Consider the following 20,170-nt stretch of genomic DNA (forward strand, 5'->3'; position numbering starts at 1 on the left):
ATGATAGAATTTTCCCTGCAATGGCTGGCTCTAGAATTCTGCTTTGTTTCCTACAAGTCCCTGGGTCTTAGATACATTCCTCACAGTATTGATCCACTGCTAGCTTTGCGTGAGCTCTGAGCTCCAAGTACAAACCAGTAATAAATAATCTTCCATCTGGTTCCTACCTCGTTAAAGGATCCACTGTTTGCCTAAATAGGATTTTGCACATGGGCAAATATAAGTTTGCTTTCCTTTAACGTGACAGAGATCTAAGAAGGTGACAGAAGCTGAAATTGAGTATCCTTTAACTGTTATATATTAATGATATTTTATGGGAAGATTGCCTTTGAACACCAAAAATGTTTGCTGTGTCAATAAGTCAGAATGACAGGGAGCCACCCCCAATTTGAGTGTGTGTGTTTAAAAAAAAAAAAAAAACATAAGAGAGAAGAGTAAAAAAAGAATCAGGCATCTTCCTTTTTAGTCCAACTTTCCTTGTTGTTGTTGTTGTTGTTTGCTTTCTGAAAACAGGAAGCGATCAATAACAAGCATCAGTTTTCAATAAACCGAAAGCTCCAATAACATATCTGGGTTTGCGCCACTGTTACATGGGTCTAGACAGGGATAGATGACATTTGCCAAAAGTCCCCATCCTGGTCTTTTAGAAGGATTATGGTAGAGTAGGAGGGGCCAGGGTCTGAAAGCCTGTTTGGAAGCAGTTATCTCTGGCGATAACATTAACTAGAATTGAATAACTGCCAAATGAAATTTAATACATTTTCCCATCCATGAAATAGGCCTCTTAAATACAACAGAATAATTACTTTCACAATACTCCCTGGAAACAAAGAGAGCAAAAGCACTGAATATCTTTTTTGTTTGGGGTGTTTGTTGTTAGCTAGAGGATAAGGACAAGCGCGTTCTCTGAGATGCTCCTCAGCATCCCTGAGTAGAATCAGCCTGGCCAGCGGCCACCTAATTTGAGGCTGCTTGTCTTTTAAATCTGTTTATGTTGGAAGAGTCGTGGCAAATATTAAATTCTGTAATTTAGTTAGACAGCTTGGCCTTGGCCTGAGTTGGTCAGCTCTGATTTTATTTTCCTATAATAAAAATAAAATGATCCTTGGATATACACGTATCTATATGCATGTTGTATCCATAAACATATGTAGATATATATACCTCTATATGCTTTATGTGTGCTTGTGTGCACACACACATACACACACATACACACAGAGTTTTCTAACCAAAGCTCCAGAAGTCAAGCCCCCACGTGACCCTTAACTCATTTTCCTCTCATAAGTGTATATTTATATGCCCAGTAAAATTGTTTAATAGCATAAGCTTTCTCAGTTAGATTAGCTCCTTTCTGGTTCTAAACTAGTTGTTAGGTAAGTCACTTGGCCATTCTTACCCCTAGATTTCTTCTCTGAAATGAAGCTTAGACTTCAGTGTCCCTCTAATCCAGTGTGTCTCAACCCTCTAATGCTGTGACCATTTAATATAGTTCGTCATGTTGTGGTGACCCCCAGCCATAAAATTATCTTTGTTGCTACTTCATAACTGGAATTCTTCTACATTTGCAATGTAAATATCTGATATGTAGGTTATCTGATATGCAGCCCCTGTAAAAAGGTCATTTGACTCCTGAAGGGATCATGACCCACAGGTTGAGAAGGACTGCACTATGTTCTATGAGTTTAATGTGTTGAATTTTCTTCAGAAACTGTGATTATTTAAACTATATGGTATGTGTGTGATTCAAAAAGTTAATATAAGTCTAAATGAATGTGATTATTCCGAGTGATAAACTGAGGCAGGTGAATTTCAATTCTGGCTGCACCAGAATTAGTGTATGTTCTGACCTGAGATCCAAAGTAACTTAGATTTTACTTTACATGGTTGATCAGGTCTGCAGAAGGAGCGGACCAAGGCAGCTGTGTTGTTCATTTGATGAACCTTGAACCGCATGAGCACAGAGCAGTCTATTCATATTCTGGCCCATGTTATCTTCAAAGAGAGGAGCTAGCCCTTCAGGGTAGTCTCAGAACTTTGAATTGCTCACAGCAGTTACAGAGCCAGGAAGAATGTTCCCAAGGATGCTGGAGAAGAGAAGAGAGTAGGCCGGGGCAGGAGGGCTGGAGCCAGGGGACAGCACAGGTTCTCCAGGGGCACAAACAAGTGGGGCCAGCAGATCCATAAGAGAAAGGACTTGCTCTTAGGTTTCCAGGGCTCTCTGGGCCCCAAACTCCAATTTTTTATGATGAATTTTATTTTATTTTAGCTTAGATATGCCTCTGTCCCATCTTGCCAGAACTCCACATAAGTTGGTCAGTATATAAGTTTGACAAGGATTGCTGTAAGCCCCTGTGGGCTGGATCCATCCGAGTTGTTCATCTCTCTGTTTCTCACACTTGTACAGTGATGGTGGGAATGAAGTGAATAGTGTCTGATAGGTCAGACGGAATTAAATAAATCAGTTTTACATTTCACCTTTAGTGTGTGAGTACCTCAAACTACATTACAATGACTACAGGGAGAAGAGTCTATTAGTGGAAAAATTAACTATTGTTACAAATTACTTTTAATTCTATTCAATCTAGATAGAAGTTCATCAAAACAGAGCTTTAGTAAGCAAGGAATTTTTAAAATATACACTGAGCTGGGCGTGGTGGCACACGCCCTCAGTACTCGGGAGGCAGAGGCAGGTGGATTTCTGAGTTCGAGGCCAGCCTGGTCTACAGAGTGAGTTCCAGGACAGCCAGGGCTATACAGAGAAACTCTATCACGAAAAACCATAAAAAAAAAAAAAAATCAACCCACTGGTTAAAGAGAGTTTTTTTGGTTGTGTATACTTAGCCTGTGATAAGTAAGCAAATTCCTGAGGTGGGGCAGAGAGGCCCCCTGTCTGTCTGGATAGCTACAGTTGTAATGGGTTTGCACTAGTCTCCATCACCAACCTGCCTTGTGTTTTGTGGGGCTGGCAATGATATTTCTAATAGATAAGTGAATAGGGTTGAGATATACTGTCTGTGGCCAAGAAGACAAGCTGTCCAAGTTAACTCCTCAGACTGGGAGAGTATTCCAGAGCTACAGGCTGCAGCTCATTACCACCTGGAGCTGGACCCATCCAAGGTCATTCCCATAACTCAAACTACATAGAACACTGAAACATCAAAGGCACTCGTGACCCCAGAGACGCTGGGACTCTACCTTCTTTCGCTCTGTAATCCCAGACTTTCAGTCAGCTGAGACACAGACTATAGCAAGGTCATACATTCTTTTTCCCTATCGTGGGAACTAGGGGATAGAGGAAACATTCAATTAGCATCTGTTTTAAATGACAACCACAAAAAGCACCTTAAATCCTCCCACAGCTGCCTACAGAGAAGGCCCCTGAAGGAGAAGTGCTGTCATCTATACTAAGGTTAAAACTGCAGTCACTTTCAGGGTTCCCAACCTAGAGTCATCCCTAAGGAAATGCAAGATAGTGAATGTATTGGAATTTCCAGGGTAAAAATAATACACTGAAACCTGCTTGGGAAGTGGCTGCCATTCCTGTTCCTGAGGAAAATAAAAAATATGTGAAGTGTTGGTGAGGCATGCCTGAAGGAGTAGGTGGCCAGGGCCTGCCTGCAGAAAAAGACCTGAGTTCAGAGAGAGCCTGCCTGCTCACAGAGAGAGGATTTGAAGTCTGTGGTGCTCTAGTTCTGACCCTGGGGCTGGTGTCTTTCTTAAGATCCGAGTAGTGAAGATAGTAAGAAACTGGAAAAATGTCCAAACATCCTCACACGGCAATGATGGCATTACTGGTGTGTTTAATAAAATCTTTATTGGTACATTTTCCGGTGTGGTGGTATTGGCAGAAGTGGTTCCCCCTTGGATTTGGAACTCTGCAGCTGATGAAATACAGTGAACATTAATTTGGAATGGGAGCTGCCAGTTTTGGGAAAGCCAGGTGACATTTTATTATATTCGCACTGAGCAGGGGCTGTGTCCCATAGTGCTACAGCTTCCGCTGTCAGAGACTTAGCTGGCATTATGGAAAAAGAGAGCGAGAAAGGGAAGAAAAAAAAAAGAAGAATGGCAGGCCTGAGAATCTTATCCCCTGAAATGAAAGTCGAATGCCAAATTGAAATTCCTGTAGGATTTCCGATAGCAATGGGGGAATTGAGAAGCCCACAATTAAGCATATGGGCATTAAGATAATTGTCGGATCTGTTGGCGGACATGATAGAAGACAGATGGGTACGAATCAGCGTGCTCCACTGCAGCACCCTGGGAGACAATTTGACGTTTTACCTGCCTGAGCTGCTCTGCCATATTTGTCACTGGATGTAAGGCATGGCATCTTACTGAGTGTTAAGTGTTGGTTTTTTGTTTTTGTATTTTTTCTTTTCTTTTTCTTTTTGCACAGAACTGTAGGTGTATATACAGTCCTTCAGCGCCCTCTAGTGAAACGCACTGGGAGGATCTTTTTCTTTCCCCGCACAGGCTACCCTTACTGAATCAAGTCCCAGATAACCCCCTCCCCGGAAAATAGCTGCTGTCCCTCCAGTCCACACTCAGCCCTCTGATTCCTTTTGTTGTTTCAGGTTGGGGCCCACCGTGAAGATGGCGTGGCTCTGAGAGGCAGCCATTCTCTCCTGCCAAACCAGGTTCCGGTCCCACAACTTCCGGTCCAGTCTGCAACTTCCCCTGACTTGAACCCACCCCAAGACCCTTACAGAGGTAAGTCACATCTGACCTTTGGTTAACAGTCGACTTCATATTGTTTTCAAGCATCCTTGGCTGCATGTTGGCGGCCCTGGCAGAAAACCAAGAAGCAAATTTGGTACCAAAGCAGTAAATAATGGGAAAGGAGCTAGAATTTGCCTGGCTGAATGTGTGGTAACTGTTTCCCTCAGACGTCCTCTGACATCCCAGTCCCATCTGAGAAGGGAATGAGACGACAGACTGCCGAGAGGAAATATTTTAGCTATTTCCACATTTTACGAATTTAGATCCCCTAATATGGTTAGTTGTGGCCTGAAAATGAGGTTTCCAAATGGGTCGGAAGGAAATTGTTTTTGTTGTTTAAGATGGAAGGAAATGTAGGTACATTAAAAAAGAGAGGGGAAAAAAAGGAGTTGGGTTGGTTGTTGTTCGCTCTGGAGTGATCAAGCCCTGTAACAATGTGTCATGTGGCTGTGTGTCACCCCCACCCTGCCCCAATGACAAAGACTTGTCATGTCCCCAGGAAATTGTGCTACAGAGACTCAACCTGGGTCCAGCTTCCTGTGCTACTTTTGGGTCACACAAACAATGGCCACTTAGGTATCTCCTCATTCCTTCCATGTTTAAAATAAACAAGATAACGAGTGCTACCTTGGGGATTCCTGTAACTAGCCTTTCAGCTGTTAACCAATACGAATATTGAAGACTTTTGTCGTTCATTCTTTACCCAAGCAATAGTGAACCCGCAGCGTTTCTCTTATTCTTTGTTATGTGGTTTTCAAACTGTAGCCCAAGAGTCGAATTAAATTGCAGATTCTGATAGTGTAGCAGTGGACGGTGCATTGCTCAGGGCTCCCAGATGGTACAAATGTTCCTGACCCGTGAAACAACTTCTGAGTCACAAATTTTTAGACTACACAGGTTATAAGTAGATCTCTGCGATAGACATGCATCAACCCGAGAAACAGATGACATCAAGGCCATGGGGTTTTTTTGTTGTTGTTGTTTTTCAAGACAGGGTTTCTCTGTATAGCCCTGGCTGTCCTGGAACTCACTTTGTACAGTAGGCTGGCCTTGAACTCAGAAATCCGCCTGCCTCTGCCTCCCGAGTGCTGGGATTAAAGGCGTGCACCACCACGCCCGACTTAGGTCATGTTTTAAATGTAATATGAAAGCCAGAGAGTAGTTAAGAGCACTTGCTGGGCAACCATGAGAGGCAGAGATTAAATGTTGGCACCCACATAACTAGCTGAGCATCTTATTCACACCTGCAACCCTAAATCCAATGGGAGAGGCCACAGGAGGACCACTGGAGCTGACTGGCTTCTAGATACCCAAGAAGACATGGTTCTGGGCTTTAGGGAGAGATCCTGCCTCAAAGGCTAGGCAGAGAGAGTGATGGAGAAGGAAGAACACCAGATGTTCTCTCCTTGCCTCCTCTGGAGAACACATACGCTCACAGGCACGTACATGTGAGCATACGCTCACACACACAAACAACTAACCTGCCAAACGTTGCCTGAACGTGAGCGGTGGAGCCAAGATAAAACTCCAGGTTCCCCCCTGTGAGCAGTGCACCCCCTTCCATAGGTCCCAGTTTTAAACGCTGATTACTCCTCCAACATAAGAGAAGCTTAATTTCAGAATATCATTAGGGTATCTATTGAAGCCTTGACTGCACATATTTAGCGTACTCCCTGGGAATTATATTTTAAGGACATTTTTCTATTAAATCATTGCATATGGAAGAAACTCAATATAATAGCTGATATTTACTCGGGCTCTTAATCAGAACATTGAGGTGTATGATTTTCGTGATTATGATTTTCATTGCAATTAAGTTGATGTTTTGTAGACAGTGAAATTACCATCTACTCCAAAAGATTGCAAAATAGAATTTAACCTCAGAGCCGACGCAAGGGAAACTTGTTTCCACAGGTGCGTTTCGGAAACTTCACCAGACAGCAGGAGAAACGAGGAGGGATCCCCAGTTCCGCGGCACGGGCGTGTCCTCTGTGGCTGGAAGCTTTTCATTTCCGGGGCGGGGCGGGGATGTGGACTTACGCATGGCATTCTGGGACATCACCTGACCTCTCTGTTTCTTCTCTGATTTCTTTTCTCCGTAGGGATGCCACCAGGCCTCCAGGGCCAGAGCGTGTCTTCTGGTAGCTCTGAGATCAAATCCGACGACGAGGGCGATGAGAACCTGCAAGACACAAAATCTTCTGAGGACAAGAAGTTAGATGAGGACAAGAAGGATATCAAATCAATTACTAGGTCAAGATCTAGGTAACAGTATATAATACTGTCGCTTCATTTAATTCCTTTATTGGACTTTGATGAAGTGAACAGAACAGGAAGAAACCGCTCGGTTTTTTCCTGGCAGGTAAAGCCTCCGTTGAGAGGGAAATGAAAGGCCTGTCCTAGAAGCTCTTCAGGGATCGCTTAAGATACCTTCCTTCTAGCGGAGCCGAAAGGCCTTTGAATTTACAAATTCGGACCCGATGCTAATTGTGCACCAGAAAATCCTCTGCACCTGATTCAGGTGCACCTGATTCGTACCTGATTCAAGAAAACAGTTTTGTGTTAAAACTGTATTCTTCAAATTTGCTCAGAAGTGGTTTTTCCCTAAAATATTTCTAAAAGGGCGGATTTTAGTCACGCTAAAGAGTCAATTGCTTGTATATACGACTGTAAGCTGTTTCTTCTTCTTCTTCTTCTTCTTCTTCTTCTTCTTCTTCTTCTTCTTCTTCTTCTTTTCTTATCTCTAAAGTAAGAAGATTCTGACTTCCCAGTTTTATCCTAAACAGGTTGCTGCGTGTAAAATACATTCTAATGTTCTTCTGTCCCCCTCGCCCCCCACCCCTTTACCACCACTCCCCAACCCCCGCTACTACAAACCCAACCACTGGGAAATAGCTTCAAATTTGAATTGATGTTCTTAAATATTTGGTACCTTCTCATTCGTTGTGTCTCTTTAAACGTGAGTCTGGTCGTTGGATGGTTTGGAATTCCATGGCACCCATACACACCCCTCATTCCTCTGGGTTAATTTTCTTTGCAGATTACCCACTGGTGTGGAGACTACAGCTTCTTTCAAAGCTTGTGGTTGTGGTTGGGGGCTTACAGCTGGCGTCTTTCATGAATTGAATTCACACTGCCTTCTCATGTGTTTATAGCTAACCATGACAAATTACATTCTGTAGCACACATCCTGCTACTCCTTGTCTGAGCTTCTACCTTACCCCTCTCTCCCATCCTTGGCGTTTCCTGATTTGTGGCCACAGTGGCGAGAAATCCTTGGGTGGGGATTTCACATCCTGAACAGCTTCTGTGTTAGTCAAGTCGGTTCTTGGTAATTTAGTGGCCATCACATAGACATGTCGGTGGGTTCTTGGAAGTTTTAGAACACCATTTCCCTTGCCACTAAGTGTCTTCTTGTTAACAGTCACCCTCATACCACTCACGGAGCATGCCTCTTAGAGTCTGCAGAGAAGCAGGTCTCTTCAAATCTAGTTTATGTCCATGAGCAATTCATTTATGTAAGTAACTAGTTTCTAATTAGCCATTAGCCTGAAAACTTTTTGTGGACAGGTTTCTATTTTCTGGCTCCCAGCTACGTAAGGCCCGACACATGGTCAGTATCTAGAAATAGGACTGCTCTTTTACTCTGGGATAGGCCTAACAGAGACTCAACTAGTCCTTTTAGCTTAATGGTGTGCAGGAACAATCTAGTTGCAGCTTGTGTTTTCTTGCCACCAGCAGAAATTCTGGAAGAGGGAAAAGGGGAAGACAGGGGAAATGGGGAAAAGGGGGAAGCAGAGACAGGGCTTGCCGTAGGCTTCAGAGAGGGGTGTGCTGTCCCCCACTGCAGCATAGTCAGGGCTGGCTGGGAGGTCATTCCGTCTGCATTTCACACCCCCAGCCCCAGTGTGCCTCTTCTGTCCCAGCATCAACACATCCTCAGGTATTTTATAGAGTCTAAGAATGCCACTGTGGTTTTCTCCTGGTTAGTCCTTCACCAGGGTAGGTGGCCCTGTTTGCAATTGGGATGTCACCTGGGGACTTTTTTTTTCTTCTATTTCTTAGTATCATATTCTTGTTGTACTTAGTGATGGGTTTCATAATAACATTTCCCTGCAAGCCCACACCAGACTCAGCATTTATACACCCTTCTCTCCCTCCCTTCTTTTCAGTATCCAGCAGTGGGCCTGCTTCTTCTTCCCTGTGTCCCATAGCAGAAGGATGAAGCCAGGTCCTTGACTCTAACCCGATACCAACAATAATCCCCCCTCCCTCCCCCCAAAAAACAAACAGTTCCAAATGGGTGGACGGCCCTGTTGTGAAAACCCAAGAGTAGAAAGAAACAGAAAAAGCACTTCATAACACAGGCATGGGCAAGGACATTGTGAGTTGGGCTTGGGAGGTTCGGGGACAGGCAGCACGGGGCGGGTGGGGGGGGGGCTGTATCCATACCTTTGAAGTCAGCATTCATTACAGACACAGGGAAGAACTAACCTTCTACATTGTCAGTTCTAAGTGTGAGGATTCATCATCTTGACTCTTTGAACAATTAGGGCCTGGGGGGTGGTGATTTCCAGCTTCTTTTCAAGTTCTGTACCCAGGGGCTTGGCCTGAAAGTAGTCACCTGCCTCTTCTCTCTCTCTCTCTCTCTCTCTCTCTCTCTCTCTCTCTCTCTCTCTCTCTGTATGTGTGGGGGGTGTGGGGGGTGTATATGTGCATATACATACATGTGTGATATTTCCTTTATATTCCCTTAATGTTTCTCAAAGACAGGATCCAGAAAAGATTTCTGCGCATGGTATCTCGTCTAGAGTTTTTGGTTTCAATGCGTCTTTTGTGAGATTTTTTTTTTAAAGTCTCCTCCAAACTTTCTTTTCCTCATAATAGCCCTAAAAATGTTTGAACTCATGGCTCCATGCGTCCATCCCTGAATTATATGTTTTCCAGATGGCTCGTCCACCCCTCTGTTCACCTTCCACTGCAGAGTCTCAGAGGGTCACAATGACCATCAGAGATGGTCAGACCCCGACCTTATGCATACTGAGCCCATGCTTTTGCGATGAGTCACAGAATATTTTAGTTCTAACAGCGAACCCTGCTTTGCTTCCTCTGTGACACCCAGGGGTCATGGTCACTTACAAACAGGAAGTATTTCGGTTTGTACTGTGTTCCCTAGCTGCTTACAATTCAGGTCTCCTCGGCTTCTTCTGCAGATTCCCAAGCTATGATATGAAAGACCACAGAAATCATGTTTGTTTGTTTTCCAACTTTTTATTTAATGTGCAGAGGAAATCTTCTCAAGACTCAGACAAGGCTGGTGGACTGGACAGTCTTCAGAGGTGGCCTGACAGTCTGTTCTCTGAGATTTCTATTTCATGCTCCTGGTAGCCTGGCTTGTGTTTACCAAACCTGATTGTCAATTACTTATTTTCCATAGGTTTCAAATATCACAGCATGAAATTTCTTTTAAAGATTATTTAAGCAATTTTTCAGTGTTTTTATAAGTATAAGCTAAGCCTGGGATGCTGTCTGCATTAAGACTAAGCAACGGTGCATGAAGTCTTCATTCTCCTTCGGTGTCCTCTGCAACGGGACAGATGAACCCTGCCTTGCTGGAGCCCAGTTCATCCCCTTCCATTTGATTTGGGTAGAATTTTTGGGAGCAACCAAAAGTTTAATGTGTGCATTTTCTAAACCAACCCCAAGGTCAGATGAAGGTCAAATGGGTAAAAATTCTGCTAATGATGAATATGATAAGTGTCAAAGAAAACGTAACACAGATACCGTCATTCCCAACACCGTTAGTAAAGGTCTCGTTCCCCTTACATTACAGCAATAATGATGACGAGGACCTGACCCCAGAGCAGAAGGCTGAGCGCGAGAAGGAACGGAGGATGGCCAATAATGCCCGTGAGCGCCTGAGGGTCCGAGATATCAACGAGGCTTTCAAGGAGCTTGGCCGTATGGTGCAGCTCCACCTGAAGAGCGACAAGCCCCAGACCAAGCTCCTGATTCTCCACCAGGCCGTGGCTGTCATCCTCAGCCTGGAGCAGCAAGTGCGAGGTCAGCAGAGAGATGCTTAAGCACCCTCCCAAGAGTTGCCTGGATACGGGACCGTATCAAAATCCGTCTCCCATAATTAACCTGTAGAAGACTCTTCTAAGTAGTGCCATGTTACAGCTTTTCCACCTGTGTTCTCAATCGTCAGACATGATTTGCCAACCTATTTCCATTTCTTTCTTTTGTGGGGGGTGGATGTGTGTGGTACAAGTGTGTGTGTGTGTGTGTGTGTGTGTGTGTGTGTGTGTGTGTGTGTGTGTTTGTAGACCAAAGGTGAGTTAGCCTGGGGCATCATTCCTTTGGGGTTATCTTGCTCCTTTCTTGAGACATGGCCTCTCACTGGGAACTGAGGCTTTCCATTTAGACTGATGTTAGCTAGCCAGTGAGTGCTAAGGATCTGCCTGTCTCTCTGTCTTGCCAGTGCTGTACTGCAAGCTTGCCGCCACCCCTGACTTTTTTTCTGTGGGTGCTTAGTAACTGAACTGGGGTCCTCAATGCGTTCACAGTAATCACTCCTAATGAGCCATCTATCTTCTTGGCCTGTTGTTTAAAACGGTTGTTCTCGTTTTGATGAAGGCTTTGGCGCTGTAGCTCAGTCTAGCCCAGAACTCTCTAGCACAGACTGACCTTACGTTTGCAGTGTTCCTGACTCAGACCCTCACGTGCAGGGATGTCCTGCCTAAGCCATTATGCCTTCCTGTATACTGTAAAGTGGTGGTACAGACTCTGCATGCAGTTAATGGCCATTGAGATGCGCCACCGGGTAGCACACCTTCCCTAACTGCTTACCTCGTCCTGTCACATGAAATGGAGTCTGAATGTCGAGCATGCACAGAGAAGCATTCCTCGACCCTCTGTGGAGTCCTGTGCTGATGGGATGCCTTGTGCTTTCATGTTCCACAGAAAGGAATCTGAACCCGAAAGCTGCCTGTCTGAAAAGAAGGGAGGAAGAGAAGGTGTCCTCAGAGCCTCCCCCACTCTCCTTGGCTGGCCCACACCCTGGAATGGGAGACGCAGCGAATCACATGGGACAGATGTGAAAGGGTACGCTGGGTGAGCTTTCCGCCGTTGCTGCTACCCCATAGTTCCCTGTGGCACATGAGCCACAAACAACAGGTTTTCCCCAGATTAGCCAATTATTTTTAGTTCTTAAAAAAAAAGGTGGGGGGAGAACTTTAAAATATAATAAAAATTTTTTTCTATCACTATATTAATTATTTTTTTCTCCTTTTCTTTTTTCAGGTCCAAGTTGCTACCTTGCTTCATTAAAACAAGAGACCACTTCCTTAACAGCTGTATTATCCTAAACCCACATAAACACTGCTCCTTAACCCCGTTTTTTTTTTGTAATATAAGACAAGTCTGAGTAGTTATGAATCGCAGACGCAAGAGGTTTCAGCATTCCCAATTATCAAAAAACAGAAAAACAAACAAAAAAATGAAAGAATGAAAGAAAGAAAGAAAGAAAAAATGCAACTTGAGGGACGACTTCTTTAACATATCACTCTGAATGTGCGAAGCGGTATGTACAGGCTGAGACACAGCCCAGAGACTGAATGGCAATCCTCCCACACTGTGGAGCAATGCATTTGTGCCTAAACTTCTTTTGGAAAAAAAAATATAATTAATTTGTAAGTCTGAAAAAAAAATATTTAATTTAAAAAAAATTGTAAACTTGCAATAATGAAAAAGTGTACTTCTGAAGAAAACGACATGAACGTTTTTGTTGGTATTCACGTCAGCTAGTGTTTCTAATTACCGGATATTGAATAGGGGAAGCCCGGCTGCCCTCGTAACAAAACCAGCAAACGTCCTGATGGCAACGAAGTGATGACATTAGCCATTCCTTAGGGTAGGAGGGACAGATGGATGTTATAGACCTATGACAAATATATATATAAATATATATATAAATATATATTAAAAATTTAGTGACTATGGTAAGCTTTTGTTGATTTGTTTCAGACTTTTTTCTCCTGTAAAAAAATAGTATTGATTAACTTTTTTAAAAGAAAGATTTTACTGTAAATATGGATTTTTTTTTTGTCTGATTTTTGTCCCTTCCCCCGGTTTGTTATCGTAACCTGTAGTGCCAACTCTGCTTCCGGAGGGGCGGTGCAGGACGAAATGCTGACCCTGAAGTTGCTTCTCATTCATAAACGGTAGAAAGTTGTTTCTCCAGTCTTTTGGGAACACAGGACTTAAAAGTCACATCATGTGTAGGAATTACATGCAGCATTGCCCAGGCGAGGCAAAAAAAGCGTTTGTCTGGCTTGTGGCGCTGCCCTTGTTACCCTCTCCTGGGATTTTCAGAGGTACACGGTTAGAATGCTACAATGTTACCACTGTGCCTTCCAATGTTTATATCATCGGAAACATAACATAATCAAAGTGGCTGTGATTTAACAAAAAAAAAAAAACGATTCAAGTGTTACCTACCTGTGTAGCCGAAGTAGTGTGCAGTGACCGAGACGTTTCTGAATACATGGTCAGATTTTTTTTGGAAAAAATACAAAAAGAAAAAAAAAGAAAAAAAGAAAAAAAACCTTAAAAAAAAAGTCAAGTTCAAAAACCGTCAAATGAGAAAATTGCAAGGAGTGTGACAGAGCTGATTGATTTTTGTTGCTTTCTTGATTTTTTTTTCAAAATGGGTTTACTAAAAAGTAGATGACTTACCTGCCTCCTCCTTCGTCTGGAAAAAAAAAAATGCCAACCAATCACGCAGCATTATAACAAGCCTTATAAGCCCTAAAGCATTAAGTTGCACTTTTGTGAGGAGGGGTAACGCAGTATTCTCTCTGGCCAGTATGAGTGAAGTTTATACTTAACATTTGATAGAAACATAGATCAAACTACGGCACAGCAACTCATCAGATAGCTAGCGTTGTCTCTGGGCACAATTGAACCAATTCCCATCCTAAGTCTTTCCAACAATGGACTTTGGTGTGTAGTGCAGTGAACACATAGGACTCCTACGTAAGCATTTGTCAGCATCCTTTTGTCTCTAACTCGGTTCTGTTTTGACAGCCACACAATCTTGGCATGTATTAAGGAAAAAAAAATCCCTGTTGAAGTAGTTTTTCCACCTATCAGCACTGAGTAAATGCCATAACTCCGGGGAAATGGTCTAAATACCCCATTTGTTGTCCTGAACTACCAGTTACATAGTGACGAAACACATCTGTAAATTTTATGCAACCAATGGCAAACCTATCATTATTTTGAAACTGTATGTAAAAGTTATATTTTTACATGTAGACTCTTGTTATTATGTGTTTTAATACATTGTATCAGTTTTTTTGTTTTTGTTTTTTAAACTGTGTGGTTTTAAAAAGTCATTTAAATGAAATAGTGAGCTACAAGAATCTGAAATTCATGTTCATTTTTGAAAATGTAAGAACAAATAAGATAGTTACCACGTGGTCACCTTTTACAAACCCATGAACATTTTGATTAGCTGTGTGCATGTGTGTGCGTGTGTGCTCTTTCGCGCACACGTGTGTGTGTGTGTGTGTGTGTGTGTGTGTGTGTTGAAAATTGTAAATATGTTCAGTAGCGATAAAACTAAAATGCTTTGATTTGTTGAGAAGTTCCTAAAATGTGGAGGTGGATTGAAAATATAGGGGAATAGCAGGAATCAAATTTCATAAAAAGTTCTTCGGGGGGTTTCCTGTGATACGGTGGCACAATGGTGCTCCAAGAAGGGCCAAGAAGACAATAACTTCCCCTCCTCCCTGAACGATGGAAAATGTGTACGTGGTCTCTCACCATGTTAAAGCTTTTCTTTCCGTGATACATTCTGCACTCATTTTGTATAGTCTGCCAAGGCGGGTATCCCTAGGAACAATATTATTATATAGGAAGCAGGTATAGTCTGATCACATTCAGGAGAAGCGTACAGAAGAGAATATGGTGTTTACTCTTTAGGGAACTGGAAGGACTCCCCGCATTGATGGATATCTTCAGAATGGCACTTTTGATACATGTTATCATAAAGGTGCTTACTAAAGCGGAATCTAAAGTTTTTCAACTCTGTAAACAAAGCAAAAAAATTAAATTGCAGTCATTTGAGCTTTTTTTCTTTTTTCAATTGGTGCTTTTATATTTTGTTCTCACTCGGACCGAGCAAAAGCTGCAATTTCATATTCTCACCAGCTTTGATGGATTCATTACTTGGTAATGTAATATGGCTATTGTCAAATTCCTTTTGGAAATCAGCAAAAGACTCCCCAAAGGCCAGCAGCAGCTGCTGGCTACTTTCTGCTTGGTGCGGAAACCTGATCTGACCCTCTCTGTCGTAGTCAGGTCGTATCTCCAGTTTTAAAAAGAAGGAGAAAAGGGAATGTGGCCGTTTTAATGTGTTGTTTTTTGTTTTGGTTTTGTTTTTTTTTTTTTCTTTGTTGTTATTTTGTAATTATCAAACCCAGGTAAGATATTGGTATTCCTGCACTGGATTTTTGAAAGAAACTTAGCAGAAGTCAGGATTAAAATACTACACAAACATTTCATAAGTGTTCATACTATACTAGACATACATGAGGACGGTGATGCTTAGGTTCAGGATCGGTTTAAGAGACTTTGAAAGCAACTTGGAACAGTTGATCCACCTCCACATTAAAGTAAATTATGAATATGCAGAATTAGGGATCTGTCCATCTTGGAATTGTTACTCTTTTGTCTTCTGTGTGGCAGTGGTGAACACTAACGCTTTTACAGCTGTCAGTCCACCCAGTGGTCCAACTGATTCCGATTCAGTCTTCCGATTCCTGGTTTTGTTTTGTCTTTCCACTTTTTTTTCCTATCTTGATTTTATTGTTATTGTTATTATTATTATTCATGATGTTTGTTTTGATGAGGGATTGGGAAGTGGGAGGGAGTCGAACTGAGACTAGGGGTTGAGAGGATTTTTTTTTTCCATCTTTGCATCCAACAGGCAGAATATGGTCTGTGTCCAAAACAGAACTTAAGTCAGGAAGGAAACCATTCAACATAAACAAGCACAACATGTAGTCTGCCGGCTGACTGGAAGCATTAAATAATAAATAATAAATAACACATACGGAGGTGAAGATGGAATGTGCTGGATTCCAAGACAATGGGGCACCAAGGCCTGTGGGCCTCCTCTTGACTTTGCTTTGGTTATGTTTGTTTTTCTTTAGAGATGTCTTTTCTCATGGGACTTGAAGTGACTCATCTCTGTGCAGTACTGGTTTCGCCATATGCTCATTTCAAGTATTATAGACATATGTAATGGTGAAATATATGAACTGTGGCCTTTTTCATTCTTGTTACTTGTGATGCAATTAAGTGAAGATAAGAAAAAAAAAAAGCAGAGATTTACCATGTATCAGTGCCTGGCTTTTTGTTATAAAGCTTCGTCTGTCTAGTGCTCTTTTTGCTATAAAAAATAGACTGTAGTACACCCTAGTAGGAAAAAAAAAAACTAAATTTAAAAATAAAAAAATATATTTGGCTTATTTTTCGCAGGAGTAATCCTTTTATACCATGGATATTACAAAAAAAATGTCAGATTCTGAGTATTTCTTCTTTGTAGATTTTTGGAATCATTATGAGTAAGAGTTTGTTACTTTATTTTGCTATTTAAAAGATGTTATTTTACCATGTGTTACTGAGAGGAAACTGTACGGTAGAGCTTCTGTTTGTTTTTGTTTTCAGGTTTTTTTGTTTGTTTGTTTGTTTTTAGTTGTAGGTCGCAGTATGAACTTTTTTTTTGTTTTTCGTTATGTTATGTTTTGTTTTGTTTTTGCGACTGTACACATAGCTGCAGCATTAAAAACTTTTAAAAAATTGTTTAAAAAAAAAAGAAAAAAAGGGAAAACGTTTTAAAAAAAAAAAGATAAACAGTTACACCTTGTTTTCAATGTGTGGCTGAGTGCCTCAATTTTTCATGTTTTTGGTGTATTTCTGATTTGTAGAAGTGTCCAAACAGGTTGTGTGCCGGACTTCCTTCAAGAGGCCAACAACCCAGCTTGGTCTAGACCACGACCTGTTCCCATCTGTAGTTACTCGATGAAGTCATGTACATGACCGTTCTGTAGCAATAAATGTGCCATTTTTATAAACTGTCTCTGACACTTTTTTCATTTCACCTCTCGTGCACACAGCCCTCTTCTGTAAGGCCAAAGCCACTCTTCCTGTGTTCTGAGTGTTGGAGGTACTTACAGTTGAACAAAACATTAAAAAAAAAATCACAAAAACAAATTGAAAGGCAAAGTCTTTGGTTCCTCAAGAAGAGATGCCCCCTAATGAAAATGGAACAGGATGCATGCAAGCACACAGAAAGCTGTCTAGAGGAGTAACTAATTAAAGGATTGTGATTAATGCACGTGTAACACTGGAGCGATGCACTCGAAGAGCCCTGAACTGCGCCAGTGTTTGGGGTTGTGCGGCAGGTTGCTGAGTCTGCAGCCCAAACCTCCTGGATCAGTTGGTTGGCTATTTTTGCAGAACATTCTCAGCTAGACCTTTCCAATCGAAATAAATACAAATGAAACTCCAGGACCATTTTATTTTGTATCACTTGTTGAAAGCTGCCTATTGTTATTTGCAGTTATAAGCTATTATATTGTACTCATGCCGGGGTAGACTATACGCTCCACTCCAAATTCTGGTTGGCACTGTTGACTATTATCCCAGATGTAAACAGTCAGAGAAGTATTTTTTTTTTCCTAGCTTGTAAAAACTGATGTGTGTCACCTGTGGGAGGGAAAACCTGTACAGATTAAAAATGATGCAGTGTTATGTACTGTAAGTTAATATTTTTGTAGAACAGACACCAGCCTACTTTACAGAACCTGAGGGCTGCTTGGAGTTGTGCTATAGAGATGTAACATGGCTTATGCAATGAAAGAAAATCTGTGGCACGGGAGGTCTTAATGGAATGCTCTAACTGGGTGTGTGGGATTGGGGGATGTCTCCAATGTTGCTCTTGTATTCTTTCTCATGGGGTTTAGTGACTAGTTGTCTGAAAGAAGATGTTGTGATAACCATTTGGTTAACATGTAAAGTGTCCTCTACAGCCAAATGTTGGGAGTTTGTTTTTTCCCTCCACCCCCAACCCCCACCCCATTTCCTTTTGATTGGATTGTTTGCAGATATTTAAATTTTATGAAATTTCCAAATATTTTGGTTAATAACCCCTTTAACCTTTTAAATGATTTGAGATGTTCTTATGTTCTTACTGTGTGTTTTAAATATATATCTATATATAAAAGCCACAAGCATTTAGTCTTTTAGTATTATATTTTATCCTATAATTTCTGATACGAAGAAAGGGGAGATGTACTAAGAACCTGTCTGATGTCTTATATAATCCATTAACACTAGATTTCACTTCAGAGGACACATGACAGGATACATGAATTTATGCCCTGAACAGAATTTAGATTGCCCAGGAAGGTATACTATTCGCATGTTCACAAGATTCCCCCATAAAGGCACGCTAGAAGATAAAATCAGGCACCATTTTTAGCCTTATAATTTGATTCATTCATATAAAACCAGGTGAGATTTTTAGTCTAGGCTTTCATTTCAGGCCAACTTTCTCTTGCCTAACAGCCTAAGAAACATCACATGTGGCCTTCTTCAAGGAAGAGCTTGAAAGCATCAGCTCCTCAGCTGCTTGCCTATCCATCCCAGGGCCCCACACTTCCCTTACACTGGGCATCTCTTTCTCTTCCAGCTAGATCTCAGACTCCATAAGTGTGCTCCTGCCTCAGACTAGTCACCAGTCTATGTTTTCACTGGCCAGTGCCTCAAGACACGTGGCCCATTTCGAAAGGCATAGGTGGACAGGCCAATCCCTAATCACCTTGGAGTTTGTTTGATAGACAAGACACATCGAGTAAAATCCACAGGTCTTGAGATCAGGAATGTGCAATGCCCACTGGCTACCAGCCTGTGGGCACCGCTACAGTGCTGGAAGGATGGCAGGGGCTATGAAGTACACCATTTAAAACAGCTAGGCATAGCATATATCCACTTGCCTAGAATGTGAACTACCAGTTAAGATGGTGGCATTTACCCCCAAGCACAGCAATGCCTTAGCCCATCCCTCACCCCCGGCTGGCTTCATCATGGAACAGTGTGTACCTTCAGTCACTCTCTTATACTATGACTGACTATGACTGGATATTTTGATAGCAAGAGAACCCACAGTACAAGAAAAACACAAGAATTATCACATTACAGGGACACTTGTTCACAGAGTGCAGGTTAAAAAAACAAAAAAACTGGTGTAAAATAGCCAAAACTTTCAAAAGTCATGAAACCAACCCCACTGCCCTACACTGAGCTGGCTGAGCCTAACCAGAAGTGGACTACTGTCTGACTTTTCTGAGTTTTTTTTTTAAAGAACTTTTGTGTAATACAGAAAATATGGTCCTTATCCACATCTGTTACGCTATATTTAGAAGTCAAATGGCTTTGGCATTGGCAGGAACCCACGTGCTTCAGGCAGGAAACAGATACAAGCCAAGAGCAAAGTGCAAATGCCCATGTAGAATCAGGCCTGCAGGCTTGAGATTTCCCACAAACACTACCACCCACCCCCCCAACCCCATGGAGAAACCTTTGTTCTCTGTACACACAGAAGAGACACAGGGACAGATAAGCACACACACTCATAAGACAGTGTAGTGAAGACTATAGGACCTTGAGTTTTGGAAGGAATTATATCCCTTTCTTATCCTTTTGTGTCTAATTCACCAGAGCATGTTCTAGACCTTAGCACTTATACAAGAAACCAGTGTCCTGGCTTTAGGCCTAGTCATCTCTGCACAGGGTCATCTACTGAAGAGCCAGTCCAGTCCCATCAGCTTCCCACAGGTTCAGCTCCTCTCCTTTCCTTCATTCCTTCATCCTTCCAATGGCTTGGCTCAGCAGAGTCCCTAATCTCCTGAACATCTCCTCTTCTATCTTAGTCTACACATTGTTGACATATTACCAAACAGGAAAATATCTCTGTTACCAGAGGTCCATCAAAGGCAGTTCCTTCCTTTCACTCTGGCCTACCTTTAGAGAGGGGAATCAAGCAAACCAGCGTGTTCTTTGACAATGAATGTTATATGCAGAACAGTCCCCAGGGTAACATGTAACATCCCATGGTATTTACACCAATGGACCCCTAAGATAAAGATGCAGTAAATGACCACCATAGCTTTATCCTAACCAAGGCATCAGTCAATATCAGTGCCTCACTTGAACTTCACTACTGCTTCTATTCTCTTTCTGTCAGAGGGCCCTGCACCGCTCTAGTTCAGCCATTTCAAATTTGGGATGGTAGTTCAGGTGGATCCTGTAGGCTTGGCCTCGAGGTCTTTTCAAGGCACACCAGCACACCGCCTAACCAAATTCTAGCACAAAA

General features: G+C 42.1%; 1 protein-coding gene across 28 annotated transcripts in view; it reads left to right on the plus strand.

Moving 5' to 3' along the window:
• The window catches only part of Tcf4 (transcription factor 4), a 344,060-nt gene extending 327,419 nt beyond the window's left edge, over nt 1-16,641 (plus strand). For 18 of the 28 annotated variants that reach the window (XM_021150789.2, XM_021150794.2, XM_029472242.1 and 15 more), the window contains 5 exons: nt 4,581-4,716; nt 6,828-6,990; nt 10,559-10,788; nt 11,689-11,829; nt 12,028-16,641. In XM_021150789.2, the coding sequence (XP_021006448.1) occupies nt 4,581-4,716; nt 6,828-6,990; nt 10,559-10,788; nt 11,689-11,825 (666 nt within the window). In that variant the 3' untranslated portion in view covers nt 11,826-11,829; nt 12,028-16,641. Of the gene's footprint in view, nt 1-4,580; nt 4,717-6,827; nt 6,995-10,558; nt 10,789-11,688; nt 11,839-12,027 lie in introns of those variants that run through there. The other 10 variants (XM_021150793.2, XM_029472250.1, XM_029472249.1 and 7 more) reach the window with 3 other exon arrangements.
• Nucleotides 16,642-20,170: the final 3,529 nt, after the last annotated feature.

Source organism: Mus caroli, chromosome 18 (genome assembly GCF_900094665.2).
Source record: "Mus caroli chromosome 18, CAROLI_EIJ_v1.1, whole genome shotgun sequence".
NCBI classification, from domain to species: domain Eukaryota; kingdom Metazoa; phylum Chordata; class Mammalia; order Rodentia; family Muridae; genus Mus; species Mus caroli.